The sequence below is a fragment of the Quercus suber genome, unplaced genomic scaffold (genome assembly GCF_002906115.3).
Source record: "Quercus suber isolate HL8 unplaced genomic scaffold, Cork oak 2.0 scaffold_7, whole genome shotgun sequence".
Classification (NCBI taxonomy): Eukaryota; Viridiplantae; Streptophyta; class Magnoliopsida; order Fagales; family Fagaceae; genus Quercus; species Quercus suber.
In genome coordinates this window covers 1-13410 of record NW_027069473.1, presented here as the reverse complement: position 1 = coordinate 13410, position 13410 = coordinate 1, and the positions used below count along the sequence as shown (strand labels likewise).

Genomic DNA, 13410 nt, shown 5'->3' with positions numbered 1-13410 from the left:
ATCCATTATCACAAGCTTATACGCATCTTTAAGCTAAACTTTGTCCAAAAGATAAATACTTAAGATTAATATGTTGACAAAATTTAGTTACAAAATTGATTGTAGCCTAAAATTACAACCTTACTAAAAAGATAAACATTATTATATATTTTGAAAATCTATCTATTAAATTGCATGTTCTTTATGCCCTTAATACATATGTCAAATTTTGTATCAACTGAATATTATTTTCTATATGATCCTATAAGCTTATATTTTACGCATAATTTTAAATTACAAAGTTTTTAATTTAAACAATTTATTGATGATATAGCTATTAATCTTTAATTTTTTAGAAATTTTGCAAACAGCAAGGGTATAAGAAGATGATATAATCTAATGGTGGATTTGTCAAAATTTATCTTTAATAAAAATATATTAAGTACGGTTACTAATTTTGTAACTAAATTTTATTCATTCAGTAATAGTAGTAATCACAATATAAAATTGTATTAAGCAATCTTATCCTTTGTTTCATGTTGATAACATAAATTAAGGAAAGAAGATCAGATTAACGGTGAAGACTAGTCTAGAGGCGAAGAAAGCAATGGCGAGCAAGTGCAAAATCAATACAGGTGGCTACATACAGTAGGCTTCACATTTTATCTTCAATCTCATTCAGTCAAAATATATATATATTTTTTTTTAAGAAGATCATTCAGTCAAATTAGACTAATAGTATCTACGACAATAATTAACCTTAGTGGTCTCTGTCACATCCAACTATGATTAAAAAAAAAAACAACAACCAAGTACTATGTTGACAAGGATATTCTAGTCATTTCGTACTTTACAAACAACTAAAAAGGGTATATTTGGTACTTTGATTGTCACCAATAAGAACTGCGTCACTCGAGCCAAGTTCTTGTATTGCCTACCGACTAAGCAGGGACCGTGCCACGTGTCAATACAAACGAGGAGAAAATGGAAAGTGAGAGCTTGGTTTCTTTTCCGTTCCCTAAGGTTTCCAAATTAGGAAACCTGATGACCGTGCCTGCAAAAATAAATATCCACAGACCAAAAATAGTACCTGAACTTTTTTTGTTAGCAATAAGAACCACGTATGAAGCACCTGATTCTCTCTGACTCCTTTGTGTGTGTGTGCGCTTCTTCTGACAAAAACAAGTTATGTTGGCACAGTGACTCAGACAGATATACACAATAGCTCTATATCTCAATTCTTTAAACCCACCACGACAATCAACTAGTAGTACTATATTATTTTGCATAATTTTTCTGTTCTAAATTCAGTGAAAAGAATTACCTACCCAAAGAACCTTTAGGTGGTGGCTGGCATGACTTTGTGTTCCAAAAAAAAGATGATGCAAGACAGAATATATATGATCAATGTTTATCTATTGTTTTTTTAATTTTTTAATGTAATTTTTAGAAAATTGAAATCTTAGGGACTTATTTCTTTATTTTATGTTAGTCAAAATATATAGCATCCTTATATAGGAGTCCGCTATATTTCATTTTAGAAAAGATCATTTTAAAAAAAATTAATGAATACAATATTTTATATACTGTATTTAAAAAAATTATTGTTTATTTTATTTACAAATTCTATACTCATTTTTCATTTTATTTTATTCTTTTAAGAATCCTTATTCATTTTTCATTAGAGTTCTAATTACGATTGCCAATTTTCAAAATTTTTATTTTTATTTATTTGAAAGACAATATATATTAAATAATGTTCACTTTAAAATTTCAATTTCTTAGACAAGACCAACCTTGTTTTGACCAGAAAACAAGACCAACTTAAAAAGGGTATGTTTTCGTCTTCTTTGGAATTAACTTTTATAGAGCCTATAAATTGATTCATATATCAACAATAAATTTTCAATAAGTTTTTATTTTTTTCTTTCATATGGTTTATTCAAATTCTTTATCATGGATTCAAGGAACTCATTGCTTATAAATTTAAAGGTTTGTATCTAATTAGAATGAGTCAAAGCAGTTCTTGATTTCACAAATACTAAAAGCAGAAAACCAAAGGAAAAGTCTATCACACCGATGCGTCTTTGCAAAAAAGCTAATGTCTGATGCCAGTACTAGGGATGTCAATTTTGCCCCGCCCCGCTTTGACCCGCCCCGCCCCACCCGCACGGGTTTTCCTCGCCCTGCAAAGGTGGTGGGGCGGGGAGGGGGCAATATTTTGTCCCCGCAACCCGGGGCGAGGCGGGGATGAGTTTAGTATTTTTATCCTCGTCTCGTCCCGCACTAATAAGGACTATAATTGTAAATTTAGTAAACACTAAATTACTAATATTTAAAGTGAAACACAAGACATGAGATAAAATATTTTTTATTCTAAACCTATTGCTATTGCCACTGACCCTTCTCCCTTCTCTATAGCCTATACATGTTTTTCAATTTTAATCCAAACTCCACTCCAAGTCTCCAAGTCCAAGATGTTGCTTCTTACTTTTTAGATTCATCTCATTCCTTTTGTAATTTGTTTTAGTCTTTCTTAAATTTGTTCTCTATAGCCCTGTCAGGTTCTTTTTCAGTTTGAGTTTTGGTTATTTTTTTCTATTTAAAATTAGTATTTTTGTTTGTAGCTATTAAAGAAGCACGATTGAAAGGAAAAAAAAAAAAAGGCTGGTCACTTACTTTGTGCTTCCTATAGCCAGTAGGTATGTTTTGGATAGTTCATCTCATTCCTTTTATTCCTCTTTTCCCTTCTCTATAGCCCTGTCAGGTTCTTTTTCAGTTTGAGTTTTGGTTCTTTTTTTCTATTTAAAATTTGTATTTTTGTTTGTAGCTATTAAAGAAGCACGGTTGAAAGGAAAAAAAAAAGGCTAGTCACTTACTTAGTGCTTCCTGTAGGCAGTAGGTTTGCTTTTTATCATGTTTCCAAATGTTTCAAATATATATATATATATATATATATATATTCACATTGTTTCATGTTTTTCAATCATTTTGCTTTTTATCATGTTTCCAAATGTTTCAAATATATATATATATATATATATATATATTCACATTGTTTCATGTTTTTCAATCAAATGACTATAATATATTTGTTTTTTAGTGTTGTTGATATATTCGGCCCCACAGTTGGATTTGATTGTGTGCATTGGGTTAAATTTGTATGTTTATATCCAACTTATTTTTTTCTTTACTAATTACTATGTGATAGAGGTACATTTTTTGAAAATTATTTAATTAATAATCTTGAAGACTTTATCTTTGTTAATGTGGTTAAATACTTATATCTATATCATTCTATCCATATAATTTTTTCTTGAAATGTGTGAAAGCATCACACACGGTTTAATTTACTTGAATTTTTTCATAAATGATATAAGTTTATCTTTTACATTGTTCTACATTGTTTGTGTTGGAGACTTCTAGCTTAGGTTTTGGTATATGTATATTACTTTTTTATTATTGCTAAGTTAATAAATTATCATAAACAATTTTGTTAGGAATGACTTCAAGTGAAAACAATGGTAACTCCAATCCATCTATTACACCCATTGGCAGCCATCAATCTCCAATGATGGTAGATGAAGATAATACAACCACCTGTTCAACTCCGTTGGATAGGCCGGAAGATGCCCAAGCCCAACCTAACAATGAGATAACTGAGGAACGAGGGAGGTTGAAATCAGTTGCGTGGAATCATTTTAAGAAAAGGAAAGTTGATGGAAAAGACAAAGCTGAGTGCAACTATTGTACAAGATTGCTTGTAGGGGGGTCTAAAAATGGTACTAGACATTTGCATGACCACTTAAAAATATGTCCTAGGAAAAAGTTTAAGGACATTAGGGATATGAAACAAAATATTTTGGTGAGGGATCAACATAATGTGGACTCAATGGCAGGTGTGAATGCTTATCATTTTGATCAAGATGAATCAAGAAAAGAACTTGCTCGTATGATCATCTTGCATGAGTATCCCCTTTCTATAGTTGATCACATTGGCTTTAGAAGATATTCAACTTCTCTTCAACCATTGTTCAAGATGGTTTGTAGGAACACAATAAAAAAGGACATTATGGGTATCTATGATCATGAAAGGGAGAAATCAATGCATGAAATAGAAAAGAATTGCAGTAGAATTGCTATTACCACTGATATGTGGACTTCACAAAACAAAAAGCGAGGGTTTATGGTTGTAACGGCACATACACTTCATTGATGATTTGTGGAGATTATAAAGCCGAGTTATGATGTACATTTTTTTTTAAGTATATATTCATTTTTTTATTTTAAATTATTTTCAAATATTGTATGAACTTATTTCATTGTTAGTTATAATAATTTAAATTTCTTATTTTAGGTTTATTTATGTGCCATCTCCACATACAAAAGAAGTACTTTTTGATGTCCTTTTACAAACCTTGTTGGAATGGAACATTGATAGGAAGTTATCTATTATGATAGTGGACAATTGCAGTACCAATGATGCAGTTATAAATATTATATTAGACAAGCTTCAACGTAGTACACTTGTTATGCGTGGATTAATGTTGCATATGCGTTGTGCAGCACATGTTCTTAATTTTATTATTCAGAATGGATTGAATGTTATTGGATCATGCATTGAGAAGGTTCGTGAGAGTGTGGGATTTTGGACGGGATCAACAAAAAGAAGGCAACAGTTTACAGATACGGCTCGACAATTACATATTGAATGTACCAAAGAACTAGCCCTTGATTGTAAGACTTGCTGGAACTCTACCTATCTTATGCTTTCTACTGCTATAGAGTATAGAGATGTCTTTTTTCGATTGAGCCAATGGGAGTCATCTTATAAGTGCATTCCAAAAAAGGAAGAATGGGAGATGGCAAGTAGTATATGTGAGAGACTGACATTGTTTTACAAGGTTACAGAGCTATTCTCAGGTACCTCATATCCTACAGCTAATCTTTTTTTTTCCTAAGGTGTGTGAAATAAAAATAGCTTTGAATCCTTGGTTCACAAGCCCAAGTGATATGATTAGGAGTATGGCATTTAAAATGTTAGAAAAATTTGACTGTTATTGGAATGTGATTCATGGTGTTATGGTTGTGGCAAACATTTTGGACCCAAGATATAAGATTGAATTGTTGGAATATTATTTTCCTCTTATTTATGGTGACGAAGCTGAAAATGAAATTCAAAATGTTAGAGATACTTGTTATGAAATGATTCGTGACTATACTTCTGGGAGAATGGGTAGGGAAGGTACTCATGGCACTTGTGTAAGTGAGGATCCACAAGTTGATGATTCCCTTATGGACTTTGAAAGATATCTTAGTCAGAAAAAAAAGGGGTGGGAATATTAAATTGGAGTTGGAGCATTACCTTGAGGATGATCTAATGCCAAGAACTTTGGAGTTTGATATTTTGGCACGGTGGAAATCTAATGGGCCTAAGTATCCTACTTTGCAACGTATTGCAAGGGATATCATCGCCATTCCAGTGTCAACTGTTGCTTCGGAGTCAGCATTTAGCACAAGTGGTAGGCTGCAAAGTCTACAGCGTAGTAAACTTCATGCAAAGACCGTGGAGGCATTGATGTGTGCTCAAAATTGGTTATGGGCTGAAATCAAAGGTAATCAAATTTACTAGTTAATCAATTTAATGATTTATGTTGCTGCATTCTTCATTGTATTTTTCAATTGTTTGATTGAATTTGTTTTACTTTTTTAGGCCTTTCATCTATTGTAGAAGGAATTGAAGCTAATACATTCCAAAACATCCTTGATGATTCTGATGATGAAGAAGAAAGTTGTCACTACATTGGGCGAAAGCAAATATCATTCTTAAAGAACTAGTCAATTTTTATTTTGTTATGAGACACTGTTTATTTTGTTAAAGAACTAGTTAATTATCCTTGATGATTTTGATCATGCAAAGAAATTTTTTATTTTGTTATAAGAAATTTTGAATTATGTTGTTACGTATTAGACTATTTAAGTACTTGGTTTATTTAAATGCTTGGATTTTAAAACATTTTGTTTTGTTGTAATTTATATTATTGTAGCAAAAAATTTATTTATATATATAAAATTGTATTAGGGGCGGGGCGGGTCCCCGTGGGGCCCCAAGGGGCGGGGATGGGGCAAGGTAGTATGCCCCGCACCCCGAGGCAGGGCAGGGACGGGGAAGGGCAACAACCATGTGGGGCGGGGACGAAGATCCCATCCTTCGGCCCGCCCCGCCCCATTGCCATCCCTAGCCAGTACTCTTAATTTTTTTTTTTTCAAGATAGAATTTCTATTATAGTCTAATCTAAGTGTATATGTGTGTGAAGCTCTTTCTTGAAAACTTGAACTCCGGCCTTTGCTCTCTCCACCACACACATCACAAGCACTTATACTTGTGGAATACTCTTAAAAATTAAAATGAAGGAAACGGTTGAAAGCAAATATTGAATATAATGCTTTTATTATTGATTTACATATAGGCTTGGTATGGATGATAAAATTCCTAGAACTCAAAAGTATAGCATACTAACATATATCACATCCTAATGATGCTTAATTATATGCAATACCTTCGCCATATTCTTTATTTAATTATTTTCGCTTATTATTATTATTATTATTATTATTATTATTATTATTATTTTTAAAACATTTTCGAAGCTCGAGCATACATTTTTTTTTTATTATAATTAACATAAAAATAAAATAGATTTCTACTTTGAGTGGTGTGAAGTGACAAGGTTTATTGATTCAAGTTTCCTGTGTGGAATTGCAACTTGAATCTCACATTATGACAAAATAGCAAGTGATCCATCACAATCTGCTTACCAACTTGTTAAAAAGCCAATAATTCTTTATAGCCATATAATTCTTTTCTTTTTTATTTTTGGTCCACCATTATGATAATTGACCCTAAATGATACTTTTAAAGCATACTTTGGCGGACTTATAATTCACTAAAAGGCTGAATATTGGAAGGAGGGCCAATGGTATGTTGAATTCAAATATTAAATTCAAATTAAATCAATAAAAAAATATACCAGTAACAGAGAACTCATAATCATACTTACTTCTTATTTCAGGCATTCAATCTTTTATAAACAACTTTAATTAACTATTCTTTTGATATGCAAATTAATCTATTCTTTTGATTGGCAAATAAGCCTGCACCGGCATACTTTGCAGATGAACTTGAACTAGATATTTGCTAAACGATATATAAGATATGATATATTCCACTCATTGACCTAACAAGATTAAATTCTAGTCACAACTTGCTGAGAGGTCCACTGGTTTTTTTTAATAATTTATAAGCTCTTCCACTATTTTATAATTTATATAATCAAAATGATTACCAATTAGGCAATTATCTTAGAACTTTTTTTTTTTTTTTTTGGGTAGTCTCAAAAATAAAAAAGAAAGCTACTCTTTACGGATCATTATCTAGTTAAGACAGAAAGGGATGTTCCACCCCCACAATTAGTCAATTAGCCAAACGCCCTATGGCCTGAAAGGCAACCTAGGTTTTGGTTGGATCACATAAACCTTAATAAAAAAGGGTAATTAATATAATAATTAACCGTGTAATTTAATCTAGGTTTAACTAAAATCTTGAAGGTTCATTAATATATAAACCATAGTTTTGACAATATTGTAATATGGACTTTCATTGAGTTTTAGTTAACTTAAGTAACGAAAACTACGTAAATTAACGACAAGTGAGACTTGTCTAAAAAGTAAAAAATTTATTCGCATGATTTCAAATTGGCATTTTAATCACAAAACAGAAATAAAAGTAAAAAGTCTCCCACAAAAATTACATTTTTACTATGTTTGATTATTAGAGGTTTGGTTTTGTTTTTATATTTATTTTTATTTTTATAAGTTTTTAAGTCAAGAGTTTGTAGCTTAATTGGTTGGCACATTTTAGTGTTTTCAACAAAAATATCCAAGGTTCAAATCACCTCTCTCCCATTGTAATTACCAAATTAAAAAAAAAAAAAATTTCAAGCGCAGTAGTAGTAGTACATAAGAGTTTGCATTACTTTTAATTAATAAAGAGTCACTAAATATTCCATTGCAACTATTTCAAAATCATAGGACGAATGTTGATGCAATTGGAACTTCAAGGTTTAATTTTAAGTTAATGTTGAATTATGGGGTTTATTTTTGTAATTACACTAGCTTAAAATAAGATATTCAATATTTAAGTTTATTTTTTATTTTTTTGATAGGTAGATGGTGATGGAAGAAAAGGTATGATTCAAACCACAGGCACTAAACACCACAAAAGAATATCATTGAGGGAACCATAGAGGTATGTAATGAATTTTGAATCAATGACACACTCTACTTATTTTCTTAGAAGAAATAAATGACATTTGTATTGACTCACGGTATCTATAAATGATTGTGCAATATATAGTTTTTTCTTTTTCTTTTTCAATAGTTCGATAATTGAAGGTATAAAAATTTAAATCTTGAATATTTTTATTATTATTTTTTAATTTCTTGAGAAATTTGTTGAAAAAATATATTAAAAAGTATTTGTCGAACTACCAGAGATATATATAGTTAATTAATGTGATAATATAATGTAAGTGAAAGATGCATCAACTTATAAAAGCAGCCAAGTACGTGTAAGAAGCGCACAAAACACAATTCTAGGATTCCTCAAAACAAGGAATCCTTACTTCCTCAGACAAATTTTATGTTAATTGTTATTATATGTGAAGGTTAGTAACTACCAATTACTCGATTTTGATGTTCATATATTTCAACAGCTGTAATTTGCAAATATGTAGTTATTATTTAAGGAGCAGTTCTAGTAACATATAAACTGTAATAACTTTTGCTACACTTATCTTATGTGGTAAATTGTAATGGACTATTTATTATTTTCACATAAATTACTACTTTTTTTCCAATTACTTGCAATCAGTTTATGTGTCCATTTGGCAAAGATTATTTTTGCTAATTTATTTTACTATTTAGCTTATTTTTGCTAATATTCATGTATTTCGTTACACTTTTTGATATTATTTATAAGTCTCACTGTATTATTTTAGATAATTTTTACCTTTATCTATAGTATTTTTAACAATTTTTTAAGATTAATTTTAGCAAAATAAACAAATCATAATAGAACCTTAAGTAAACAATGGTGGCATAAGTTGTGATTTAAAATCTTGTCAAAAAAAAAAAAGTTGTGATTTAAAATTTTTTATTTTTATTATTATTATTATTATTTTTATATAAGCCCGGGCTCACAAGTCACAACACATGGGAACACTACAGTACATGTTAAGATACGATCGACTGACAAGCACGTGAAGGAGATGTCCTTAGCCACTCCAGGATGCTCTTTAGCTGGCGAACAACTTTAGACAAGACCCACACACCTGTGAGAAGAACCTCACCATAAAACTAGGGACTAATTTAAAAGGGGATTCACTACTATTTTAGGAATAATAGCCTTACGGTTTTAGGAAACTTTTGCTTTACTTTAAAAACATCTTGTTATTCCATTACTGCTCGTATGCTTTAATTTTAGACTTTTTAGTTTTTCGAGTTAAAAATGAATCATTTTAGCAGTAACATAGTTTTTGATACATAATTTTCTACAACTGTCTTATATAATGTGCTGTAATTGAATATTTATCGTTATGACATAAATTTACTTTTTATTTTTTTAATTATTTATCGTGTATTATGTAATACAGTTGTGACTAAATGTGTTTAAAATGTATGATAATAAAATTATTTATTAAAAAATGGCATGCTTTGTAAGGCTCGATGGCTAGACTCACCCATCACATTATCTAGGGTTTGGTGGGACTGTTATTTTACCTCTGGCTTTTCGATTGGCATAAACCCACGTGAAATGCATTGGCTGGACCAATATTTATCGATCTTGTTGGAGAATCATCCAATGGGAAGCGTCCGAGATTAGCAAGGCGAAAATCAAGGCACAGACTAATATAATAGGGTGTCCCACGTCTCCAACTTGAAAAGCATGGACAAGTGTCAATCATCAGCCAAATGATATGAGTACTTGGACCAAGAAAAAGAAAAAAGTTGGTTTCCCATTACTATAACTTCCAATACTTTAATATGCAAATAGTGGAACGGTCTATTCATGAGTCTTTCTTTATTCGAAAGTTTACTTCTTCTTTGTGGGTTCTTGTGTTAATGCCATTTGTGGTTTAGAATAATCTAGAAGCAAATGACCTTTCTGGTGGCTAGGTCCAACCACATTAACATTTTGTAAACGAAGTTGTGACTTTTATGAGACAATAAAACATAGTCCTTATCCCTTGTGCATTGATAATTTTTACAAGGAACTTGGAAAGCAAAAGAAATTTGGGTTTTTCCTTTTTTTAGACCCATGATAAGTAGTGGAAATCATATATCTCATTGTTTAAAGGCTTGTCAATTTTAAAAGAAGATATAAGGCATTTGTGCTATTACTTGAACCAATGTTTAGTTATTTCTAAGTGTGTTGTTACATAGTATAAATAGTATTAATAAAAATTATGTATTGAGACCCTTTGAATTAATTGTATTCCAAATTTATGGGAATTTGATATTTGGCTTTTCATCATGATATTCATTAAAAAAAAAAAAAAAAAATCATCTTGAAAACCCCTCTTGTATATTCTTTCTGAGAACCCTACTAGCAAATTTCTTGAAGTGGTGTAAATTATGTTAATTTACCACCAATAAACCATTGTCAATCTGCAGTTAAACCACCATTTTGATTATTTATGATGACGATGATTTCCAACAAATTATTACTTAATTGAAAAGTTGAGTTAAAGTATAATACAAAGTTTAGTCAATTGTGGCTTGCGATTGTTCTGTGGATAGGAAAAAAGTAACACTTGTATCCTTCTATAATTTGCATTCCGGTATCGACCTCCATCAAATTTGAAGTTTTGATTGAGTTAATAATTTATCTTTTTTTTTTTTTTAAATATTTTATATATATAAAATGCGTACATTGTTTATATATATATCTTTTTTTTTTTTTTTTTTTTTTTTTTGCGATGATACTAGCAAAGAGTTCTTTATATATATATATATATATACACTTCAATTTTCATTCTCAAAAGTTTGAAAACACAGTTCGTCCAAGAGAGAGTTCCTTAAGAGACTTAAGGTTAAAGCGCAACTCTCTCTCTCTCTCTCTCTCTCTCTCTGTATATGGTGTAACGAACATATGTAATACCCCCTCATATTTCTAAGATTCCGACGTATCTTATAAAACAAGTAAAAAACTTTCGCTTTAATTTTAAAATTAGAACATGAAAGTGAGTTACGTTCATCACATGGCTTAAAGCAATTATGGACCACAACAAAGTGGACTTTTTTAAATCTTCTCTTCATTTTTTTTTTTAAAAGTATTATTACTTAGATCTTGAAGTTTGAAAACACAGCTCACCCAAGATAGAATTCCTTAAGAGGCATAAGGCATGCGAGTGTTTGTCATGAACATGATGGAAAAATTGAATCTTGTACATCTCATGCCCCTTGTATATTCAATCTTGAAGGTCTCTCTTCGGTAAGTATGTATGACGTAACATCCCCTTATATTTCCAAGATTCTAATATATCTTTTTTCTCCTAATGATTCTGCATTTTATAAAAATAGAAGATAAAAGGGAGTTAGCTGGCTTAAAAATCATGGACCACAACAAAGTGGACTTTTAAAACTTTTTTTTTGTTTGTTTAAAACTTTAGTTTTGTTTTGTTACCGTAAATTTTATAATAGCATATTTTTCATGGTCAAAGACTTGCATTGATTAAAAGGAAAAATACATTTGAGTAGTGTAAAAGAATTGTCAATTTGGCTCCCATTAAAAAAAAAAAAAAAAAATTTGTCAATTTGGCACGCATTTGGAACTTTTATTAGAACCTAGAATAAAGTTAGCTTTGCGATAATGCTCGGAGATTGTACATTTCATAATTCAAAATTTATTTTTGTATTTATTAATATATATACTGTCATCTCATTTTTAAATCTATATAATATAGTACCCTCCTTAAAATTGTAATATTTAATTCGATCTATGAAATTAGATTCATTTAAAATAAAAAGAACCCAGTCTTCTGCCTAGTCCAAACAATAGATGATAATAACAACTGCGAAAACAACCAAAACATGACAATTAAACTTTATAGTGGATCTCTATTATTAGATGATGACACTTGAAAAGGAAATCTAACAACACAGAATATTGAATCCAACCAATTAAGCAAATAGAGAAATTGGTAGGTATAGTAAAGACTAAAGAAAAAAAGACCTGGCTTGACGTTTAAGCATCCACTATAGTGGCAAGCTTATGTGTAACTTGCTGGATTTCTGTTTCCAATCTAAATGGGGAATTGAAGAGGACGAATAAATCAAAAGGAGAATCTCTTTCCAGAACTCTTGGTTGACTGGAATTTTGTTCTGATCATTAACAAAACAATTCAAAAATCATTCATATAGAGCCACGACTCTTACAATGTACATGTGTCATGCTGGAATATTGGGCATTCTAAAAGTGGGCATAAAAAATAACCATCTCATTTTTTTTCCCTTTCATTTTCAATTTTCTACTATAGTAAATAAGGGGAAAAAAATATCAAACTATCTTCTATTTTCTCTTTTTCAGGGGTATGCATCTATTAGCAAAAAGGGGGGGGGGGGGGGGGGGGAGGAGAGGAGGTCACTGCAGGTGATTTCATAGCATAGCAAAATTCATTCTTAAGGAAATTTTAAGCCTTGCTAAAGGTACCGAAAACTACTTTGAGAATTTCACACTAACTATTGTCATATTCACGGTAGCTCATTTAGACCTATCGCAATATAAAGTTTAAGAAAATTGATAATTTTGATTTTTAGACTTTTTGAGAAATTGTCAAGAGCTTTGTATTTCGATCAGCATTTTGTAGTATTTCCAACTAAGACGTCTAGAGTTCAAATCTTCTGTTTTCCATTTTAATTATTGAATTATAAAAAAATTACTTTTCAGGAAAGTTTAGGTTCCAAACGTACTATTATTTCTAGAGCATGAATTTATAAGAGAAAAAAAAGAAGACGATGAAAAAAAAATTGGGCTCATGGATATCATTACAAGCCCAGCTGAATATATGGATCAGCCCAAAATCCAGCGGATTTCATTTGATAAATAGTCATTCAAACCGCTCAAACCTTAAAACCCTCTTTAGAAGTCTAAATTAGATTAGTTGTTGAGCTCATTCAAAGTCCAATGACTCCAAACGCGTGGATTTTAAACTGAAAAAAACGAACTGGGCCTAACTGTAGCGAAAGTCTAGAGAGTGCAGCTCAATCTCCTGAATACGCGCGTGGGGAAAAAAGCAACCATAAGGGCAAAACAATCAATGTAGAGTCTCTTTCTCTCTCTAGTCGCGGGTCCCAAAGTCTTTCACCTAA

The 13410-nt window shown here is 30.8% G+C and overlaps 1 protein-coding gene across 1 annotated transcript; it reads left to right on the top strand.

The window, feature by feature from the left end:
• The first annotated feature begins 3481 nt into the window (after positions 1–3481).
• On the top strand, positions 3482–5817 carry LOC112026804 (zinc finger BED domain-containing protein RICESLEEPER 2-like). The gene is made up of 5 exons (XM_065774731.1): positions 3482–4161; positions 4337–4902; positions 5024–5224; positions 5289–5594; positions 5693–5817. Exons 1-5 carry the CDS (start codon positions 3482–3484, stop codon positions 5815–5817), a joined length of 1878 nt encoding a protein of 625 aa, XP_065630803.1.
• The last annotated feature ends 7593 nt before the right edge of the window (positions 5818–13410 follow it).